Genomic DNA, 23,149 nt, shown 5'->3' on the forward strand with positions numbered 1-23,149 from the left:
CATTCGCCTTCTTCTCACCCCCCACACCTTTTTTTTTCCCCCCTCCACGGGCACCGGCTGCTGGGCGGAGGCGAGCAGACGACCCCCTCTCTCTCTCCCGACGCCCCCTTCCCGCCCCAGACTCCCTCCCCCACCAGATTTCTCCTCTCCGGAGGCTTCTTTGAAACCCCTCCCCATTAGGAACCTTTGAGGGGGAACTTCCCCCTTGTGGAAAGCACTGACCCCCCAGGAGAAAGGGCTCTCTGGGATAGCCCCCCTCCTCCCAGTCTTCCCGCTTTCCCTGGGAGGGTCAAGCCCTGGTTTGAATGGGGCAGAGATGGCAAAGGGAGGGGCGCCCTCTTTTCTCCTCCTGCGCCCCCTCCCCCGAGAGACACAAGCTTAAATTTGGGGAAGGGCTCCTTCCGGGACCCCAGGCTGACTCCCCACCCTCCTGCCACTTTCATTGCGAGGGTCAAATCCTGGTTTGAACAAGGGCAGAGATTGCAAAAGGGGGCGTCCTCTTTTCTCCCCCTGCCCCCAAGACACACGCTTAGATTTGGGGCCCTTTCTCGTTATCCTGCAGGACCTCCCTGTCCCCCAATAAGCGCCCTGCGTGCCTCCCAGCAAATTCTCCCGGGGCGACCAAGATGGAAAGCAAACCGCGGTTGCTTAGAAGCGAAATAGCAAGCCGTCCCTCCATTCCTCCGTCCTCTGGTTTCCCCACACAAATCACAAGCCAAAGCTGGCTTCACAGCCCGGAAATCTCAGTTTGTCGGGTCAACAGGTGAGTTTCCCTAAGACCTGCCAACTGTAACTAGCCGACCTGTTGGGCACCCTTGACAGGCACGCTGCAAATTCATCAGCCCGGAAATAATAAATCGGATTGCACTCAGCGGGAGGATGCAAAGAGCTGCCCTTCATTTTGTTTTGTTTTTAAATTAATTTATGATTAAAATTACTAGCAGATCAAAATGATCCAGATCCAGAAGCTGTGAATGCTCCAACACTGGAAGTTTTTAAAAAGATGTTGGATAACTATTTGTCTTAAGTGGTGTAGGGTTTCCTGCCTAAGCAGGGGGTTGGACTAGAAGACCTCCAAGGTCCCTTCCAACTCTGCTATTCTATTCTATTCTATTCTATTCTATTCTATTCTATTCTATTCTATTCTGTTCTGTTCTGTTCTGTTCCATATTTTCTATTCTATTCTATATTCTGTTCTATTCCATTCCATATTTTCTTTTTCCTTTTCTATTCTTTTCCATTCCATATTATTTATTTTATTTATTTTATTTTCCATTCCATTCCATTCCATTCCATTCCATTTTCTATTCTATTCTGTTCCATTCCATATTTTCTATTCTATTCTATATTCTGTTCTATTCCATTCCATATTTTCTTTTTTCTTTTCTATTCTATTCTTTTCCATTCCATTCCATATTATTTATTTTATATTTTATTTTATTTTATTTTATTATTTTATTTTATTATTTTATTTTATTTTATTTTCCATTCCATTCCATATTCTATTCTATTCTATTCTATTCTATTCTATTCTATTCTATTCTGTTCTGTTCTGTTCCTTAGATGATTTAAAGTTACTTGCAGGTGAATATCATCCTTTCTCATGGCTCGGAAGGAGCCACCAGCCCAACGGAAGAGGCTGGCTTGTGAAAAAGGAAACACAAAGCCACATCACAAGTAACCAAACCAACATTGACAGTTCAACCAGGATCTTGTGGCTCAACCGACAGCTTTGCAGCCAAACCAGGGTTACTCCAAATCAGCCATTTTAAAATGGGTGGACTTCAACTCCCAGAATTCCCTAGCCAGCTTTTTCAAACTTTAGGAAAGGTGAAATGGATCCCGTCCTTCTTATCAAAGGATCGTTAGAAAATTCTTAATGAGAGGATCAAACAAATTTGTAATTAGAAGATAAAAACCCATTTGACAATTGTCATTGGCTGACTTTTGAGTAGTTTTGGGTGGGTTAATACAGGTTGTCCTTGACTTACTAGCACAATTGAGAGGAAAAAATTCCTGTTGCTAAGCGAGACAAGTTGTTTTGAGGCGAGTTTCACTTAAATTGCCATCCAAGGTATCCCAGGAAGTCCTCGACTTACAAACCACAATGGACAAGCCCCAAATACATCTGGCTTAAAGGAGAACGTTGTGAAGGGAGTTTTGCTCCATTTTACAACTTTTCTTACCACTGTTGTTCAGGGAATTGCTGCAGGTCGTTAAGTCAGTCACATGGTTTGTTCCATGAATCTGGCTTCTCCATGCACTGGGCTTGGACGAAAGTTGCAAAAGGGGATCGATCATGTGAGCCCCTTCCACCACCACCACCCCCGGGACGTTGCGACCGTCATAAATACGAGTCAAGCTGCCAAGCGTCCGAATTTTGATCCCGTGTCCATGAGGATGCTGCGAGGGTCTTTAAAGTGTGAAGAATCGCTGTAAGTCACTTTTTACAGGGCCATTGTAACTTCAAATGGTCACTGAGCGAAGTGTTGTAAGTCGAGGACTAGCTGTAAAGAAAAAAAAAATCCTAGGAGATTGGTAGAATGGTTGTTAGCCCAATATTGCTGGTCGTTGCTTTTTTTAAATCCGTTTTTTCTTTCCTTTTCCTGTCTGCCAGACATAGAACAGACTTTGGGGCGATTTTGCAAAACTGAAAAAGAGCCAATAGAAAACCAGAAAAAAAAAAGAGAAGCAGCTTTGAAAAACGGGGCCCAATCCACTTCCTCGTTTTCGCTTCCCAAAATTGCTATGAACAGAATTGGATAAGCTTAACATTTAACAATAATGATGATGCAATACGAAACTAAACAAATAAAATGAACAGGTAACTATGGTCATGTTTGTATTGAGATGTGAAACCTGGAACCATACTGCTTGCCAAATGAGTTTATTTAAAATAAAATAAAATGAAAACAGGGAGAAAATTGAATGATGGAATTACTAGGTATGTTTAACTGATATGATGGTAGGCATTTGGAGAGAGTTTTGAAAGGTTGAAAATAAGCATTGAAGGATTATGAATTAATGTGAATATATGCTTTGAGAGATATGATTGGTATTATTAATTTTGCCTATACTAAAATGTATGATATTGATGCCACACTGTTGATGTATTGTGCATATGCAGATTGAAATAAAAAAAATTGAAAAAAAAAAAGCAAAAACAAAATTGCTACGAACAATTTCATGGTTACCAGCAAACTTTATAAATTGAAGATCAATTCCCCTCCCCCGCTTTTTAAAAAAGGTGCCAAGCCCGTTAGAAAGTCGGGAGGTTAAAAATACTTCCTTAACGATACACTTAGTCCACAACTTATAACATTTCACTTAGTGACTGAAGTCTTATGACCATCGCAGCTCCACCGCAATCTCGTGACTTACATTCGTACTCTTAGCAACTGACTCGCATTTATGACAGTCGCAGTGTCCCGGGGTCGCGCGATTCCCTCCCCTTTTGCGGCCTTCGGACAAGCAAAGTTCCAAAGGGGGGGGGACCAGACTCACTTAACGACCATGTGACTAATTTTAACGACTGCAGTGATTCACTTAACAAAGTGGGCAAGGAAAGTCATAAAACGGGGCCAAACTCATGAAGTTCTAATTTAGCAAGATAAATCATTCTGGTCGTAAGTTGAGGACTAGCTGAAATACACTGGACAGCATGACCAATGTTTACTGGACACCTGGAGACTAATATCGTCCATCAACCGGAGAGGTTTTAATCTGGATCGGTGTGCAGAGAGGGATGGGGTGGATTGGATGACCTCGCGGGATCCCTTTCAGGATTCTACAACTTTATGGCACTTTTGGAAAAGGAGGGGCTGGCTCTATCTCCCCCTTTTCACCTCACCTTCCTGGAGAGTTTCGAGGGGAACTAAAACCACCATCCAACCCGTTTTTAACCACATTTAAAAAAAAATTACCTCATAAAACTGAAACCGAGTTTGCCAATTTTGGAGGAAGATTATAAAATAAGGATTTTTTCTTCTTCTTTATTTAAACGGTTTCATTGAAGGGCCCTAAGATTGAAGAGAGGCTTAATCCAAGACTTAAATCTTGGATTTACAAGCCGTGAATAGAAACTCCATTGTGAATTAATTAAAAAAAACAAAACTCTGCGCATGTTCAGGGAACGGCGACTTTTCTTGAAACCTCAAAAGCCAGAAATGTGCCAGGAAGGAATACAAGGGTGTGCTTCAAATGCGGTGGGGGGACGAATAGCAGTAGAATCGGTAAGAGAAAGAGTCTGGATTGCTACAGCTTTTTTTTCTCCATTTGTGAGATGTGTGTGTTTTGCGCTTGACTTCCTGTTGTTGGGGCTTGGTTGCCTCTTTTCTTGCACAACTACTTCCTTTCCATCTGTAAGTGAATTCTGGGCTTCTGAAAAGAGACACTTATTTTTAGTCCTCAGCTTACAACCACAATTGAGCCCAAAATGTCTGTTGCTAAGGAAGACATGGACTCATTTTACCAGGTTTCTGGCCACCATTGTTCGGTGAATCGCTGCAGTTAAATTAGTAACACGGTTCCTTCTTGCTATCTCTTTTCCTTCCTTCCTCCCTTTTTCTTCCTTCCCTCCATTTTTCTTTTATTTATTTTTTTCTTCTTTCTACCTCTCCTTCCTTGCTCCCTCCATTTTTTCTTTTGTCTGTTTATTTCTTTTCTTCCTTCCGTCCTTTTCCTTTCTTCATCCTTTTTTCTTTCCATTCTTTTCTTGCTTCCTTCTTTCTGCCTCTTTTCCATCCTTCCTTCTGTTTTTATCACTTTTCTTCCTTCTTTCTACATGACTTCTTTATCTCCTCCTCCCTCTCATTTCCTTTCTCCTTTCTTTTCATACCTTCCATTTTTCTTTTATTTATTCTTCCTTCTACCTTTCCTTCCTCCCTCCCTTTTCCTCCCTTCCATTTTTCCTTTATTTCTTTTGGCCTTTCTACCTCTCCTTCCTCCCTCCCCCACTCTTCTTTCCTTCCATTTTTCTTTTAGAATAGAATAGAAAAAATAGAATAACAGAATTGGAAGGGACCTTGGAGATCTTCTAGTCCAACCCCCTACACCATTTCAGACAAATCGTTATCCAATCTCTTCTTAAAAACTTCCAGTGTTGCAGCACTTACAACTTCTGGAGGCAAGTTGTTCCACTGATAAATTGTCCTTAACTGTCAGGAAATTCCCCCTTATTTCTAGGTTGTTTTTCTCCTTGATTAGTTTCCCTCCATTGCTTCTTGTCCTACCTTCAGATGCTTTGGAGAATAGTTTGACTCCCTCTTCTTTTTGGCTGCCCCTGAGATACTGGGACACTGCTATCGTGTTGAGTCCTTTTCATCAAACTGGACATACCCAGTTCCAACAACTGTTCTTCCTATGTTTTAATTTCCAATCCCCTAATCCTCTTTGTTGTTCTTCTCCGCACTCTTTCTAGCGTCTCCAGTTGTTGTTTTTACATAGTGGTAACCAAAACTGGATGCAGTACTCCAGGTGTGGTCTTATCAAGGCATTATAAAGAGGTATTAACGCTTCAGGTGATTTTGATTCTATCCCTCCTCTCATGCAGCCTAGAACTGTGTTGGCTTTTTTGGCAGCTGCAGCAGCACACGGCTGGCTCCTATTTAAATGGTTGGAGCCCACTAGGACTCCAAGATCCCTCTCACAGTTACTACTATCGAGTGAAGTACCACATATACTGTACCTGTGAATTTGCTTTTCATTCCATTCTTTCTTTCTTTCTTTCTTTCTTTCTTTCTTTCTTTCTTTCTTTCTTTCTTTCTTTCTCCCTCCCGCTTCCTCCCTTCCATATTTCTTTCTTTTTCTTTCTTTTACCTCTTCTTCCTTTCTCCTTCCCTTTTCCTTCCTCCCATTTTCCTTCCTTCCTTTCTTCTTTTCTTTTGCCTCTCCTCCCTCCCTCCCTCCCTCCTCTTCCTTCCTCCCATTTTCCTTCCTTCCACCTCCCTCTCTTCCTTCCATATTTCCTTTATTACTTCCTTCCTTGCTTGCTCCCTCCCTCTTCCTCCCATCTATTTTTTATTCCTCCCTTTACCTCTCCTTTCTTCCTCCCTCCTTTCTCTTCCTTCCATTTTTCCTTTATTTTCTTCCTTCTGCCTCTCCTCCCTCCCTCCCTTCCATTTATCCTTCCTCCCTTTTATCTATCCTTCCTCCCTCCCTCTTCCTTCCATTTTTCCCTTATCCCTTCCTACCTCTCCTTCCTTCTTACCATTCCATTTTTCCTTCTTTCCTTCCTTCCTTCCTTCCTTCCTTCCTTCCTTCCTTCCTTCCTCCCTCTGCCATTCAATCCCTATTCCTTCTCTTCCCTCCCACAAGGCGGCTGCTCAACCTCATATAGACAAATGCAAAGACATTCCCCCCATTTCCTGGCGCGGCTCGGAATTCGTGCAAGAACTCCCTCAGGGAGGCGACGGCCACCCTCCTCTTCTAGCCCCCCCCCTCCCCGGTCCCCGGGCGACAGCCTCCCAGGGTGTCGTCGAAATCGCGCGCGGAACTCTCGCGGTGTTGACCGCCTCCGCTGCATGCTGCAGCACTGGCCTCGCCCACCAGGGAGCGCCCGCTACCCCTCCTCGTAGCTCTCCACCCCGGCCCCGCGCCCACCCACCCCTTTTGCTCCCCTGCGCCCTTGCAGCCGTGCAAGCGGGGTAGAAGCGAGATTTCGGGTTGCAGTCAGATCGGCGCATTGCAGGCGGAGCTGCGCGGCATCCAGAAGGAGGCTTTGCGCGGGGGGCCCCATGCAAAGAGCGCTGCTCTCCGGCTGCTCTGTTTGGAGTCGCTTTGCCAGGATGAGCAGCGTCCCGGCCGGCCGCTCCCTGGCCGAGAAGGTGGCCCTGGTGACGGCCTCCACCGAAGGGTAAGCAAGCCCCCCGCTCCGCTTGGGGTGGTGGGGAGAGAAACTTACAAAGCTTGGGAAGACTGCAACTCCCAGAATACGCCGGGCTCGGGTCGCCTGCGAACCCCCCTTCTCCTTCTAGGGCATGCTGGGAGTTGTGGTTCTTCCCCTCCACCCCCCAAAAATATATATATCTGGAGGAGGCCCTGATGGAAACTTTGCGCATCCAAATGGAAGAGATGGCCAAATTTTGGAAAGAGGAAGGGAAAGCACTTTGCACTCGCCCAGAGGCACTCTTGCACTCCCGCCAGCCTTGAAACTGTTCTCTTACCAGTCCCCTGCTTCAAATTAAATCTTGGGGTGCACTTGAAGGAGAGATCAGGAGCTGATTCTTGCGGTTCTGCTGAAGAGATGGCTTTTTGTGACCTCTTTGCTTTTTTTTTTCTTCCTTCCCTCCCTTCTTCCCCTTCTCTCTCCCTCCCGCCGTTCTTCCTTCCCTTCTTTGCCCCTTCCCTCCCTCTCTCTTTTCTTCCATTCTTCCTTCCCTTTTTTGCACCTTCCCTCCTTTCTTCCTCTCTTCTTTCCCTTCTTTGCTCCCTCCCCTTCCTTTCCCCCCTCATTTTTTTTCCTTCCTTCCTTCCTTCATTTCCTACCTACCTTCCTTCCTTACTTCCCTCCCTCCCTGTTCCTTTTCCTCCTCCCTTCCTTTCCCAATTGCAATCCCTTCCCTCCCTCCTTTCTTCCCTTCTTTGCCCCTTCCATCCCTTCATTCCCTCCTTTCTTCCTCTCTTCCTTCCCTTCTTTGCTCCTTCCCCTTCCTTTCCCCCCTCATTTATTCCTTCCTTCCTTCATTTTCTTCCTACCTTCCTTCCTCTATCTTCTTTTTCTTCCTTCCTTACTTCCCTCCCTCCCTGTTCCCTTTCCTCCTCCCTTCCTTTCCCAATTGCAATCCCTTCCCTCCCTCCTTTCTTCCCTTCTTTGCCCCTTCCATCCCTTCCTTTTCTCTCCTTTCTTCCTCTCTTCCTTCCCTTCCTTGCTCCTTCCCTCCCCCTTCCTTACTTTCTTTCTTCCTTTCTTTTCTTCCTTCCTTCTTTCCTTCCTTCCTTCCTTCCTCCCTTCCTCTATTTTTCCTTTCTTCCTTTGCTCCCTCCCTTCCTCCTTCCTTTATCTTCTCTTCCTTCCTTCTTTCCTTCCTTCCTTCCTTCCTCTATTTTTCCTTTCTTCCTTTGCTCCCTCCCTTCCTCCTTCCTTTATCTTCCCTTCCTTCCTTCCTTCCTTCCTTCCTTCCTTCCTTCCTTCCTTCCTTCCTTCCTTCCTTCCTTCCAACCATCTATCTCACTCACTCTCTGTCTCTTGTTTTTTTCCTCTTTTCTCTCATTTTTATCCCACCTTTATTACTTTATAAGTGAGTCAAGGTTCTGTTTGCATTTTCAACCCACTTTGCTCTTTCAAAATAAATATTTTGCCATCCTTTGCAGACTCCCCGAGACCAAACAGGACTTTGGAAATAAGCAAAAGTTCAAACATTGAGAATTAATAGCTGATGTTTTAACTGAGACGTGCAATCTTCTCTGCTTGAACAGGGCTGTAAAATCTAAATTCAGTATGACAGGATTTGTTTCTGAGAAAGCAACCACAGATTATAACCTTAGCTCTGTTACCTATCATAGTATTTTAGTCTTTCTCAATCTTGGCAACTTTTAAGATGGGTCGACTTCAACACCCAGAATTTCCTAGCCAGCCATTATTAGCTGTGGAATTCTGGGAGTTGAAGTCCTCTCACCTTAAAGTTGCCAAGACTGAGAAACAATGTAGGCCCTTTTAACATTCATTTTCCCACAATTCCTCGTCCTTCACAAACTCAAGTATTTTAGTCTGAATCATGAAATCTGTCATGTTTTTAGATTTATATGAATAATTTTGCTTTGTGTTCCCTCAGACTTGGGCTAAATAAACAGATCGTTTTCGAAGCCAATCTTGATTCACCTCAGTTACATTTACTTTTGGGTCACCACATGGAGAAATTTCTCTTGCTATGATCTCTTATCAAGTTCCCACCCACGTAGTGCTATTATTCAATAAAAGAAAAATTTTCTTACTAAATAATTTTATTTCAAAATGCTGAACAATTTTGCCTCAAATCCTTTCTTCCTCCGCCCCCCGATCTATTTATCTATCTGTTATCTATCTATATCAACAATCTATATCTATCTATATCTATTTATCCTCTCTCTTATTCACTCACTCACTGTCCCTTATTTTCTTTTCTCTCTTTTTCTGATTTTTATCCCACCTTTATTACTTTATAAGTAAGTCAAAGTTCTGCTTGCGTCTTCAACCCACTTTGCTCTTTTGAAATAAGTATTTTGCCATCCTTTGCAGAGCCCTGCAAACAAGACTTTGGAAGAGGCAAAAGTTCAAAAATTGAGAATTAATAGACGAGAAGCGCAGTCTTCTCTGCTTGAATGGGGCTGCAAAATCTAAATTCAGTATGATCGGATTTGCTTTGGAGAAAACATACAGGGTTTATAATCTTAACTCTATTACTTATCATGGTATTTTAGTATTTTCAACCTCAGCAGCTTTAAGAAACTATGGACTTCAATTCCCAGAATTAATTAATTAATTGATTAATTAATTCTTTTTTTCTTTCTTTTTCCTTTCTTCTCTCTCTTTTCTTTCCTTCCTTCTCTTTCTATCTTTTCCTTCCTTCTTTTTCCTCCCTCCTTCCCTCCATTGTTCTTTCTTTTCCTTCCTTCCCTCTCTCTTTCTTTTTCTTCTTTTCTCCCTCCCTTCCTCCATTGTCCTTCCTTCTTTCTCTCTTTTCCTTCCTTCTCTCTTTTTCTTCCTTCTTTCCTCCCTCCCTCCATTGTTCTTCCTTCTCTCTTTCTTTCTTTTACTTCGTTCTTCTCTCTCTTTTTCTTCTTTCCTCCCTCCCACCCTCCTTTGTCCTTCTTTCTCTTTTCCTTCTCTCTTTTTCTTCCTTCTTTCCTCCCTCCCTCCATCCATTGTCTGTCCTTCCTTCCTTCCTTCCTTCCTATTTGTATCCCACCTTTATTATTTTACGAGTAACTCAAGGGAGCGAGTTTCTTTCCAGTTTCTTCCTAGATCAAGCATGCAGCTACTTGCAGCTTATGAATTCCCACTTCTGTATGCTTTTGCAATGACTTGTTTTGTGACCTAATGAAACTGAATAAGTGTTCTGTTTATATGATGTTTACATGCTCTGAAAACCAGAGCTAATCTTCAAACCAGATCCGCTCCTTTCTTCCTTTCTAACCACCCACATATTTAGATAAATCCTACTTCGAGCTACGATTTTGAAATCCCTTAAAAACACATCATTATTTCACTCTGCTGTAATTTTCGACTCTAGTCAGGTGTGGAAGTTGTCGATCCGGCTGATCTGGATTGGAAAAAAGCTCTTCTCAGGGATTTAATTTCAGACCTGAGTCACTGAAATGAAGGTATAGATATATCGGATACAGTCACTTAACAACTGTCATAACTTCAGTGATCGTTAAGTGAGGACTCCCTGTATACTGTACAGATACTCTTCGACCTACAACGGTTCATTTAGGGACCGTTCAAAGTTACAACACTTATTTTTCACACTTATGACCTTTGCAACATCCCCCGTGGTCAGAGGATCAAAAGTCTGATGCCTAAGTTGAAGCTTAAATAAGAATTGAATGGATAAAATTAAAAGAACAAGGAGAGATTCAGCCTGGAAATAAGGAGAAACTTTCTGACAGTGAGAACCATCAACCGATGGAACAGAAGTTGCCTTTGGAAGTTGTGGGAGCTTCATTCCTGGAGGCTTTCAAGAAGAGATTGGATGGCCATTTGTCAGAAATGGTGTAGGGTCTCCCGCTTGGGCAGGGGGTTATCTGATTCACTTAACAACAGTGACAAGAAAGATTGCAAAATGAGGCAAAACTTACTTCACAACTGTCTTGCTTTGCGATGGAAATTTTAGTCTCAATTATGGTCATTCGTCAAGGACTATCCGTGCCTGTTTTATCTGTAGAATGGCACCAAGAATTGCACGAAAAGGACTTCTGCTGGATACATCCTATTACAGGTAGTCCTTGACGTACGACCACAATTGCACCCCAAATTCCTGACGCTAAGTGAGATGTTGGTGAAGCAATTTTTACCCCATTTTATGACTTTTCTTACCACTGTTGTTAAGTGAATCATTGCAGTTCTCAAATCAGGGACATGTTAAGCGAATCTGGGCTTCCCCATTGACTTAACTGGCCAGAAGGTCGCCAAACGGTCATCACATGACTCCTGGGATGCTGCGACCATCATAAATAGGAGTTAGTGGCCAAGCGTCTAAATTTGGAACCTGTGACCACAAGGATGGTGCGATGGTTGTAAGTGTGAAAAACAGTCCTAAGTCGCTTTCTTCAGTGCCGTGATAACTTCGAATGGTCACTAAACGAACGGTTGTAAGTTGAGGTCAACCTGTGTCGTGTCTGTGTCTTGGCAGAATCGGCTTAGCCATCGCACGCCGGCTGGCACAAGATGGGGCACACGTACTAGTGAGTAGCCGGAAGCAAGCCAAAGTGGACCAGACAGTGTCCGAATTGCAGGCCGAGAATCTCAGCGTGTCGGGGTTGGTGTGCCACGTGGGAAAGTCAGAAGACAGACAACATCTAGTGGATGTGGTAAGAACCCCCTCCTCCGTGGTGTATTTTGACCCATTGCGTCCCTACAGGCAGTCCTCGACTTAACGACCACAGCTCTGTCCCTAAGTGAGAAAGTTCAGTAAATTTCACCCCGTTCTGCTACCTCTCTTCCCACCATTGTTAAGCGGGTCTCCATTGTTAAATCAGTCACACGGTTGTTAAGTGAAACCGGCTTCCCCGTCCACTTGGCTCATCAGCAGGTTGCAAGTGGGGATCACGTGACCCCAGGACACTGCAACCATCATAAGTACAAACCTGTTGCCAAGCAGCGGAATTTGGATCCCAGGGTACTGCAACGGTTGTTAAGTGTGAAAAATGTTCATAAGTCGCTTTTTTTCAGTGCCTTTGTAACTGAACGATCACTAAATCCTCATCTTTCAATGATCCCATAATCCCTTGCAGGGTGTGTCGGGGCAACTAAATGAAGCTAGCAGGGTGTTTTATACTGGCTGGATCCCCTTCCTGTCACCAGTGGGGAGTTTTTTGTTCAGCAGATATATTCTCATTGTACCTAGAGAGAGAAATATCTGCCTCTACCTAGGATTGAACTCACAGCCTCCTGATTGTGAGGCGAGAGCTCTGCCTCTAGGCCACCGCACCACTACCTTCAAGTGGTCGTTAAATGAATGGTTGTAAATTGAGAACTCCCCTGGAAGAGAGGAACTAAGTCTGTTTCCAACTTTTTAGGTGTGAGATTACAAATTCTCTGCTGAATCAACAAAAAACTCAGTAAACAATTTCAAGAGCTTTATTGACATTTGCAAAGGCCGGCACCTTGTCCTCTTCTGGGTAGAGGCAGAAAGGGCAATGAGACAATTGATTTACAGAGTTTTATATACTTCAAGATCCCCAAAACTCCCACCTTCCTCACTGCCCCATTGGTCCAAATTAGCATCGGTTGATTCTAGGATGATTTTTGGGATCACAGTCTGTCCCCATAGTAATATGCTTAATCATTGACTTAACATTGTTTAACAGTTACTACATCCTGACATTATTTGCACTAACTGGTGTCCTTTTCTGGGAATATCAGGACAGTTTATGCCCTGACCTGGGCCAGCGTGACAATTGTCCTCACATGGACTATTTTACCAGGGTCTTCTTAGGTTATATAGAAGAGAAATATGCAGAAAAATAGATAATTCTGCTTTTTTCTTTAAAGGGAATAATTTTCACTTCTCACAATAGGGGAGTGAAAATGGACTCGGCACACTGTCAGCCATGGAATTTCTTCGACAAGTCAGGATTTCCAAGGGAATCCTTTTGCACCTTCGTTTGTGCTGTGTGTGTTGTATTTGTGTGTATGTGGTGGAGAAACCAGAGGCTAGATTGATATATTCCCTCAGGCGAGTATCTTGCAATCGAAATTCTCTGACATTGTGGTTTTCGTGGTACAAGACTCAACCTGCCACAGAGGCAGAGAATTGGGTATTATTTTCCCAGTTTGCATTCCCAACTGGGCTAGGATGAGGTAAAAAAAGTTGTTTCTCATTGCCTGCTTTTCCAAAAGGGGAAAAAAAACTTATTTTATCGAATTTTCAGGACTTCTTCACTCTTCCTCGGTGGTTTTAAGATCCTAAAATGGGAATTTTGCTTCTTTTTAAAAGGGACTGGTTGGTTTCACCATTTTCCTTGGAGTATATACAGGTTGTCTGCAATGTATGACCACAATGTAGCCCAAAATTTCTGTCGCTGAGCGAGACATTTCTGAAGTGAATTTTATACCCCATTTTATGACTTTTCTTGCTACTGTCGTTAACTGAACCCCAGCAGTTTTTAAGTTAGTGAATCTGGCTTTCCCCCTTGAGTTTGCTTGTTGGAAGGTTATAAAAGTAACCCCAGGGCACTGTGACCGTCATAATATGAATCAGTTGCCAAGTGTCTGAATTTTAATCACGTGGCCGAATTTTAATCAACGACTGTTGTAACTTTGAATGGTCACTAAGTGAACTGTCATAAGTGGAGGACCACCTGTAGGTATTTTGTGTCCCAGGAAGCGAATTGGACCGAGTTGCATATAGCTTTCTATCGCATTTGTTTTATTAAACAGTTACAAAAGGAGATTGAATTTGTATTTGGAAGGGTGTTTTTTTAAAAAAAACAAAAACTTTTAAGATGGGTAGACTTCAACTCCCAGAATTCCCTAGTCAGCCAAGCAAAGCTTCTTAAAGTCCTCAAAATTGAGAAATAATTGCATTACAAGCTGGGTTAACTTTTTAAACAACAGGTGTTTAATTCTCCGCTCTTTTCCACAGGCCATGGAGCGCTACGGTGGAATTGATATTTTGGTCTGCAACGCGGCCGTGAACCCATTTTTCGGAAATATGTTGGACGCCTCGGAGGAAGTCTGGGACAAGGTGAGAGCTTGCGGAAGGGGACAGAGGAGAAAAAGATGGGCTTTGTAGTCCAAAGAGTGCACCCTGTGGGGGAAGCTTAGCGTGCCCAGATTGACCCGACCAATCTGGTGGCAAGGCCAAACATGGTTTTGGAAAAACAGTTGGGGATGAAAATATTGCTTTCCCGCTTTATAGCTGGTCCTCACCTAATGGTGGTTCGCATAGTGACCGTTTGAAATTAGGACAGATCCTTCCCCCTCAAACCCAGGACAGTGATTTATTGCGAGTTTCCAGTCTTTTCAGCCACTTTTCCTCCAAACTTGACATACTTTGTGATGGCTGTGCTTGTTTTATGATGTCCGTGTATGCTTTTTATGGTGGGGGCACATGGTTTTCGGCCTGTGGTGATGGCTTTACCATGGAAAAATTGGGGGTTAAAATCAGGTCAGCAAAATCGCGCGGGTGTCTCGTATTACGGCCGTAAGGATGCGTTATGGTCATAAATCCAGGTGCGCCTGTTATTTGTTTCAGATATTGGATATCAACGTAAAGGCAACAGCATTGCTAATCAACCTGGTGGCTCCTCATATGCAGAAAAGGGGGTGAGTATGTCACGGCAACCTTAATATTTTGGGGTTTTTTCTTCTTAATTTACATACAGGCAGTCCTCGACTTACGACTGTTCATTTAGTGACCGTTCCAAACCACAAGGTCACTGAAAAAAAGTGGCTTATTTTTCACATTTATGACGGTTGCGGCATCCCCAGGGTCACATGATCAAAATTCGGCCACTTGGCCACTGACTCACACTTATTATGGGGTCGCAGAGTCCCGGTGTCACGAGTCAGTGGCAAAGCCAGATTCATTTAACAACTGGGTTATGTCACAATAGTGTCGAGTCACTTAACAACGGAGACAAGAAAGGTTGTAAAATGGGGCCTAACTCACTTAACGACGGTCTTGCTTAGCAATGGAAATGTGGGGCTCAATTGCGGTCGTAAGTTGAAGTCTACCTGTACCGTTTTTCAATTTAAAGCAGGGGTAAGATCCCTCAGTATGATGTATATAAGTTTGTCTATATATTATATTCTAAGTTATGTTTGGGCTGAAAACCATTACATTATTATTTTTTCCTCCTCTTTCTTTTTTCTTCTTCTTGCCGATTTTCTGATCCGCTTTGACTATGGGTATTTCTTTTTTTTTTCTTTTTTTTCTCCTCACAAGCATTTCAAGCTTCTAGTCCTAATTGTGAATTTCTCCCGTCCTTTGAAATCTGCTCTGTCTTAAGCCTCCTCCTCTTCCTCCTTCTATAAAGAAAAAGAAGACTTGATTCGAATAAATTCCTGACTTTGTGAAACAGGGCGGCTCCATTTTTTTTTCAAGGGAGGTAGAATTTGCACTCACAGCCTGCTGCATTCACGAGAAACGCCACAAATTCTCAGTCTTCATGGCCAGACCCCTTATAACCTCAAAAAAAAAAAAAAAAAAGTAATTTTCTTGCTACAGAACATTATTTCATTTCACATTTCGATTTGTAAATGCTTCTTTCGGTAGATTAGGGAGATAAATCCTAATTTTGGTTGACAACAACTCTGTGAAGTAGGTTGGGAGAGAAATAGTGACTGATTCCAGGGGAATAAAGGAGTACGAGAGGGGAAGGAAAAGGAATATATATATATATACACAGTATATTTCTGCCTCTTTCAATTCCTTGCTTTGTTCCAGAAACGGCTCCATCGTTATCGTGTCATCCGTTGCTGGATATATGCCATTTCCAGTGAGTTAAGCAAATAATTTTCTATCTGTTTTGCTTCTCTCAAGCTGTCTGTAAAGATGGAATAAAAGAATTAGGTGGGGGGTGGGAAAGGAGATTTCTTTCTCCTTGAACCTGAATAAAAGCCAGCGGCATTACACAGCTGCGAAAAAGGCAAACGCAATTGCTGGCAGCATCTAGGAAGTTGGTTTTCCAAATTAGGAGAAATAAATTATTCCCTTTTATTCTGTCCTGGGCCTCCCAGTTTAAGTGGGAGGATTCAGAGAAGTTAGACATAAGGAAAGGTAAATAAATCGAATGAGCACTTTTAATGATAAGAGGATGATAAGAGAGAGAGGGAGAGAAAGAGAGATACAGATAGACAGATATGGATGGATAGATATAAATATGATACTGATATACATAATTACATAGAAAGATACAATAGATAGAGAGAGATGGATGAAGGGTATAAATAAGATAGTTAACAGGATAGATAGATAGATAGATAGATAGATAGATAGATAGATGCAGATAGATGCAGATAGATACATAGATATATATGGATACAGATAGATATAGCTTCTATAATGGATAAATAAGGTAGATTGATATATAGATAAATAGATGGATATAGATGGACGGATGGATAAATTAGATATGGATCGGGTGGGATTCAACTGGTGTTACTACTAGTTTGGTGGGAGTTGCATTTTGCTGCGCGCGTGTGTACAACATTTGCAAAAAGACATCGGCTGTGCCGCCAGGACAGCTGACAAGCGCTGCACGCAGTTGCGCAGCATTTCAAACTCCTTTCCTGCTTTTTCAATCTCAGCTATGCCGCGCAAAGCAGCTGAGGTTGAAAAAGCAGGAAATAAAGGACAGCCAAAAGCCCGGGCAGGTGGGTGGGCCAAACACCTGGGTGGGTTCGGTGTCTCCTGCTCCTCAGAGCTACCAGTTCTATAGAACCGGGCCAAACCGGTAGCATCCCACCCCTGATATGGATGGATACAGATAGATAAGATAGTTACAATAGATAGATGAACACAGATAGATAGACAGACAGACAGATATAAACAAAGGAATGGATAGATGATATGGATGGAGATGGATGGATGGATGATAGAGACAGATATAATAGTTGATAGACGCATGGTTGGATAATTAAGATGATAGATAGATACAATAGACTAGATGACAGACAGATGGATAGCTAGATAGATGACAGAGAAATAGAAAGATGGAGAGAGAGAGAGAAGAGAAAAGAAAAACTCCTACAAGGAGAGATGCAAGGAGCAGGGCCTGTTTAACTTTGAGACCAGCCTGAGGGAATCGGGGAGGTCTAAAAAAAGGTTGCCTCTTAAAGGTACCCCTGATTCTGCTTCCTTCGCCTCTTCTCTCCTAGAACATCGGGCCTTACAACGTCAGCAAGACAGCCCTCTTGGGCTTGACACGCAACCTGGCCATCGAACTGGCCCCTCACATCCGTGTCAACTGTGTGGCGCCTGGTCTGATCCGCACAAAATTTAGCGCGTCTGTGAGTATTTTTAAGGCTGGAAAGAGATTTTAGAGCAGTGGGGTGTTCCCCACCCGCCACCCCATCTTTGACTACTTTGAAATGGGTGGACTTCAACTCCCAGAATTCCTCAAGCCTCTGGCTGCGGAATTCTGGGAGTTGAAGTCCAGCCAATCTTAAAAACGGGTGAGGTTGGGAAACGCGGCTTTTGGGAGTCGAGAATGGCAACAGCCCAACACAGGAGAGAAAAAAAAAATCAGAACCAAGCTTTTAAAAAATTGTGTTAATTTGACAACTGGCGGGTTGTTCTCTAGCCTCACCATCGCTTGCTTGGACAGGTGAGCCTCAATTTACAACCACAACTGAGTCCCAATGTTTTTGTCCCTAAGCGAAACACTTGTTTAATCAATTTCGCTCCACGTTACGAGCTCTCCTGCCACGGTTTGCTCCATTTTGCGACCTTTCCCGCAGTTGTTAAATTAGTGAAGTCACTTAATCAGTTGTTCAGTGACTCTGTTTTCCCCCATTTGCTTGTCAGATGGTTGTGTAAAGGGATCATGTGACCCTGGGACATGCCGATCGTCATAAATATGAGTCAGCTGCAAAACTTTGAACAGTCACTACTCCTATTTCCCCCAAAATAAGACCCTGTCTTATACAGTATTATTGTTGCCACAAAAAAGGTACCAGGTCTTATTTTGGGGGGATGTCATCAACTGACTAACCTCACTTGCATCTGTCACCCCCGCCCTCCTTTTCGCTGTTATCAGAGGCCTTCAGTAACTTCTTCTGCAGCCGGCAAGGCATTCCTGAAGGCCTCTGCAGCCAATAACAGCCGATAGCTGTTATCAGCTACAGAGGCCTTCAGAAAAGCCTTGCCGGCTGCAGAAGAAATGGGCTGGCAAGGCAGGTATCAGGGGGTGCGAGGCCAGGCTACAACTGTCCAAAGGTAAATAGTAGGGTAGCTCCATTCTCCCCCCCCTCAATCCCCTCCCAGCTTAATTTTTACCCGTCCACCCTGGAGTGGGTGGGATCTTAATTAGGGCTTATCAAGCTAGGACTTACTTTCAGGGTAGGTCGTATTTTCAGGTAAACGGGATAAATGAATGGTTGTAAGTTGAGGACGACCTGTAATTCCAAACAGTGGGACTCGCTGCACCCCAAAATTAAAAGGACGCCATTGAATCATCTCACAGCTGTTCCTTCTCTCTAGTTTTGGCAGGACGAAAACATGGAAAGCAAAGCACTGGAAGTAATGCGGATAAGGAGGTAAAACTTGGGATAAATCAAGAGTTTTGCATTAAAACAAGGGCTCCGGGATCTGATTCTATAAACTTCCAACAAACTTTAGCTGTTCTTTTTTTTTTTTTGAAGTGTTGCAAAACCTTAAAACTGACAACTCTCACCCATTTTGGCACAGGGAAAACTCCACAGCTAGCCATTTATTTTTAGATTTATTTTATTTTACTTCTTTTGTTTAGACATCTATAATTATATCATTCAATTTAATTTGCATTTATAATTAAATTATAAATTAATTTTCTATTTGATAATTATATTTTAAGTAAATTATAATTATTAAATTTCTAATTATATTTATATTTTGAATGCCATTAGAATTTTTGTAATGGTACTGATATTTATAATTGAATTGCAGTTTAATTTAGCTGATACTTATAATTATGTTGATATTTCTAAGTACATTACAGTTTCATTTAATTTAAATTTATAATATTGATGCTTATAACTAACATAATTTCATTTATCTCACGTTTATAATTATATTCATATTGATAACTGCATTACAATTTAACATTTATAATTATCTTCATATTTAGGATGACATAATTTAATTTAACTTATATTTCTAATTATCCTGATACTTATAATTAATATATAAGTTAATTTAATATATATATACACACACAATATATACACACACACACACACACACACACACACACACACACACACACAGAGGTAATCCTCAGCTTATGACCACAATTGAGCCCCAAATTTCTGTTTCTAAGTGAGATAGTTGTTAAGTGAGTTTTGCCCATTTTACAACCTTTCCCGTTGCAGCCGTTAAATGAATCACTGCAGTTGTTAAGTTAGTAACACCATTGTTAAGTGAATCTGGCTTCCCCATTAACTTTGCTTCTCAGAAGGTCGCAAAAAAGGTTCACCTGACCCCAGAAACACTGCGACCGTCATAAGTATGGGTCAGTTGCCAAGCATCTTAATTTTGACCACGTGCCATGGGGATGCTGTAACAGTCGTAAGTGTGAAAAAAGGTCATAAGGCACTTTTTTCAGTGATGTAACTTTAAACAGTCACTTAATGAACTATTGTAAATTGAGGACTATATATCTACATTATATATCTTTATATCTAAGATAGATAGATAGAGAGAGAGAGAGAGAGAGAGAGATAAATACATGATATAAAGATGATAGATAGTAATATATATACGTGATATAAAGATGATAGATAGATAGATAGATAGATAGATAGATAGATAGATAGATAGATAGATAGATAGATAGATAGATACCAGGAGAGAGGGAGGGAGGGAGGGAGGGAGAGAGAGAGAGAGAATAAATGACATAATAGAGAGAATTGTTGATAGATAAATAGCAAGATGATAGAATAGATAAAATAGATGAGAGATAGATGAGAGAGGATAATGGATGGATGAATGGATAGTTAGATGAGGGAGAGGATAATGGATGGATGGATGGATAGATACAGTAGATAGATGATAAATAGATAATAAATGACAGATAATAGAAAGAGAATAGATGATAGATAAATAGCGAGATGATAGAATAGATAGATAAAATAGATGAGAGGATAATGGATGGATGGATGGATGGATACGGTAGATAGATGATAGATAAATAGATAATAAATGACAGATAATAGAATAGATGATAGATAAATAGTGAGATGATTGATGATAGAATAGGTAAAATAGATGATAGATGAGAGGATAATGGATGGACGGATGGGTGGGTGGATGGATAGATAGATAGAAAATAAATGACAGATAATAGAGAGAATAGATGATAGATAAATAGCGAGATGATAGATAGCTACAATAGCTAGATAAAATAGATGAGAGGGGATAATGGATGGATGAATAGATAGATAGATAGATAGATAGATAGATAGATAGATGATAGATGATAGAATTGCTCTTCTATTTGCGGCTTTTCCTGCAGACATTTGGCCTAGTCTCCCTCCCTCCCACTCCGACTTGATCCACAACTGCACATCCCTTGCTTAAAACACCCCCCAAAATAGACCTCCAGATGGGGTTTGATGACCAAATTACCTATAGGGGACCTGTCCAGAATGATACCATAGAAACTACACCCCCACACACCTTCCTACCTAGGAACCATGCTCAGCCTTCTGGGTAAATACAGCAAACATCTGGTTGGTTTGTCATCCAAAGCCATTGCTTATTTTAATTACGAGTTTATTGAGTTCAATTATGGTGCTGCCCGACTCCAGAGTAATCCTGGCGGCATCAAACAGCTAGCGTAACAAGTCATCATAAGCCCGAGTCTCAGACGTTTGCTTATAATTCTTGTAAAAAAAACAAACAGAGGAGAAAGTCCAAAAAAAAAAAAAAAAAAAAAGCCAGGCAGAACATGAAGAGACGCTGAAGGAAATATTTCTTGGGGAAGCTGAAGGAGATATTTCTCTTATTTTTCCACCCCAATCCGGTGAAGCTTACAAGAGATAACACACAGGCCCAAAGGTATATTCTTCAAACAACACCTCACTAACCTGTGGATTTCAGGAGATTGAAGGAAATATGCTGTTAATAGGAAGGTAACGTGAAGATGGATGGCATTCTAGAAATCTGTCCTCCACAAGATTGAAGGAACTCCAGAAGGATAGATTATTTGAAGACCATCAGCATAGACTACATGTGACCTGCAAATTGGAGCAGATACCTCCAAAAATTGTGTCAACTGCAGAAGGACTCTGTCTCCTTGTAGGTACCGTAGACATCTGGTTGACCACCAGTAGATGCAACCTTCTGAACCAGGATGGGCTTTTGAGTGATTCACCAAGATAGTTCTTGGTTTGATGTTCTCCAGTCCTACATCCCTAAGCTTCCACCCGCAAACTATGTTCTGGATGAAGACAACAGATCTTCGGGTCTCCTAAAGTTCCTCTGACCACTAACCAGGTCCCCCTTCTCCTCTCCCCCAGGCTCGGAGACCCAACAGACTGTTCGGGCATTGTCTCTTTCCTTTGCTCTGCCGAAGCCAGCTACATCACTGGGGAGACGGTGGCGGTGGCTGGTGGCATGCTGTCCCATCTGTGACCAGAGTTCGTGTCGCCTTCCGATTCAGCTATGACGATGGATAGATAATCGCACAAAAGGATCTCAGAAATAAGATATGGGGATGATGGGGGGTGATGGGGGGAGGGGTATCCCAGCAGCTCCCAGCTGGGTTGGAGGTTGAATCAGCTTCAAGAGAGGGAGGTGAACTTTCTTGAGAAGAAGGGATGGCCAACAAAAAATGGACCTCCTGCTAACCAAGTTTGAGGTTGGGTCAAGTTCAATAGAGAGGGAGGTCAACTTCCTTGAAAAGAAGTGATGGCCACCCCCCAAAAATGGACCTCCTGCTAACCAAGTTGGAGGTTGGGTCAGCTTCAATAGAGAGGGAGGTCAACTTTCTTGAGGAGAAATGATGGCCACTCCCCAAAAATGAACCTCCTGCTAACCAGGTTTGGGATGTATGTGTCTTCTGTTGGGTTTTAGGTGGAAAACACAAGGAGGCTGTTGCACATGGCTGAGTTGGAAGGATTCATTTGCGGAATCCTTCAACCTCAGGAGAGCCCACCCACCCACGCACAAGCTGTCTCCGAGCTGTGTTAAGCGAGAGGTGGCTAGGTTGATCCTGGTTTGTTTTAACTTCGTACCTCTTGGAGGTTGGGGACGGGGATATTGAGGGAGATGTTGGGGATACAGGAGGCTCCCCTAATGCTTCTTGGGAAATTAGGGGAGAGTCTTTCCAGGAGAAGGTCTTCAGTGGGGGGGAGGGAACCCAGCTTGGATCGGCTCCAAGATTGGGGGAACAGCCCAAATCTGGGGGGTGCAAATAGTGCTTGGTGCTCATTCCGCCCTGCCTCAGTCAGTGCCTTGTGTGTAATAATTAAAATAAAGACATATTTGGAATTGCACACCCTTCGTTGTGTCTGTTTCTCTCTTGGGGAGGGGGGATGCATGGAGGGGAACCCCAAAGCCCACCACCACCAAAGGGGTTCCACCAGACAGTAACCCAACCAACAGCCACCTCTCCCCTCTCCCGTTTCGGATCTGATGCCAACAACCCCCTTCTGCATTTGAGTGAAGGGGGGATGGTTGGCATACCCAAGGAAGACCCTCCCTTCCTAGTCTTCCCCCTCCCCATTTTCCCCCCACCTCCAAGGGACTTTCCCAGGGCACCGCCGCCCTCCCGTCCATCCTTCCATCAGAATAATTCCGATCCTCTCTTTTATTCCGATCCTGATTTTTTTTCTCCCCTCCTTCCTTTCTCATTCAATCTGCCATCTGGGAGGGTGGGAGGGCAGTGGCGGCGGAGAACCCCCAATTTCTCCCAGTTCCCCCCCTCTCCTAACCAGCCGGTTGCCTTCCTAAGCCCCTTCCCTTGTGTGTCTCAGTGCTGGGGGAGGGAGGAGGAAAGTGGTCCAGCCGGGTGCTTTTTAATTATTATTATTATTACTTTGCAAATATATATATATAGGTTCTGCCGTTGGGGGAGCACGGATCAGGGCTTCCCCTCTTCCCCCCCGAAAAAAAACAAGATCTTTTGCTTGGTGCCTTCGGTGGGTTTTCTTCAGTTTTCATTTCATCTCTCTCCATCTCTCTCTCTCTCTCTCTCTCCAGCCATCCCTCTTTCCCAACCCCCCAGCCGCGTCCCGTGCATTTTCCTCCGCCTGATCCCTCCATCATCATCTATTCGTCTGCCTCTTCGCCTGATCCGTTTT

At 42.9% G+C, this 23,149-nt stretch overlaps 1 protein-coding gene across 1 annotated transcript; it reads left to right on the plus strand.

Annotated features, from left to right (window-relative positions):
* Positions 1-6,461: 6,461 nt before the first annotated feature.
* Positions 6,462-22,342, plus strand: LOC113422249 (dehydrogenase/reductase SDR family member 4-like). The gene is made up of 8 exons (XM_026683055.2): positions 6,462-6,853; positions 11,331-11,508; positions 13,785-13,886; positions 14,397-14,467; positions 15,591-15,642; positions 17,024-17,155; positions 18,348-18,403; positions 21,365-22,342. The coding sequence occupies exons 1-8, from the start codon at positions 6,735-6,737 to the stop codon at positions 21,477-21,479; spliced, it is 825 nt and encodes a 274-aa protein (XP_026538840.1). The 5' UTR covers positions 6,462-6,734; the 3' UTR covers positions 21,480-22,342.
* Positions 22,343-23,149: the final 807 nt, after the last annotated feature.

The sequence above is a fragment of the Notechis scutatus genome, chromosome Z (assembly GCF_049901735.1).
Source record: "Notechis scutatus isolate UNSWTSFEM ecotype Mainland chromosome Z, rNotScu1.2, whole genome shotgun sequence".
In the NCBI taxonomy this organism is placed as follows: domain Eukaryota; kingdom Metazoa; phylum Chordata; class Lepidosauria; order Squamata; family Elapidae; genus Notechis; species Notechis scutatus.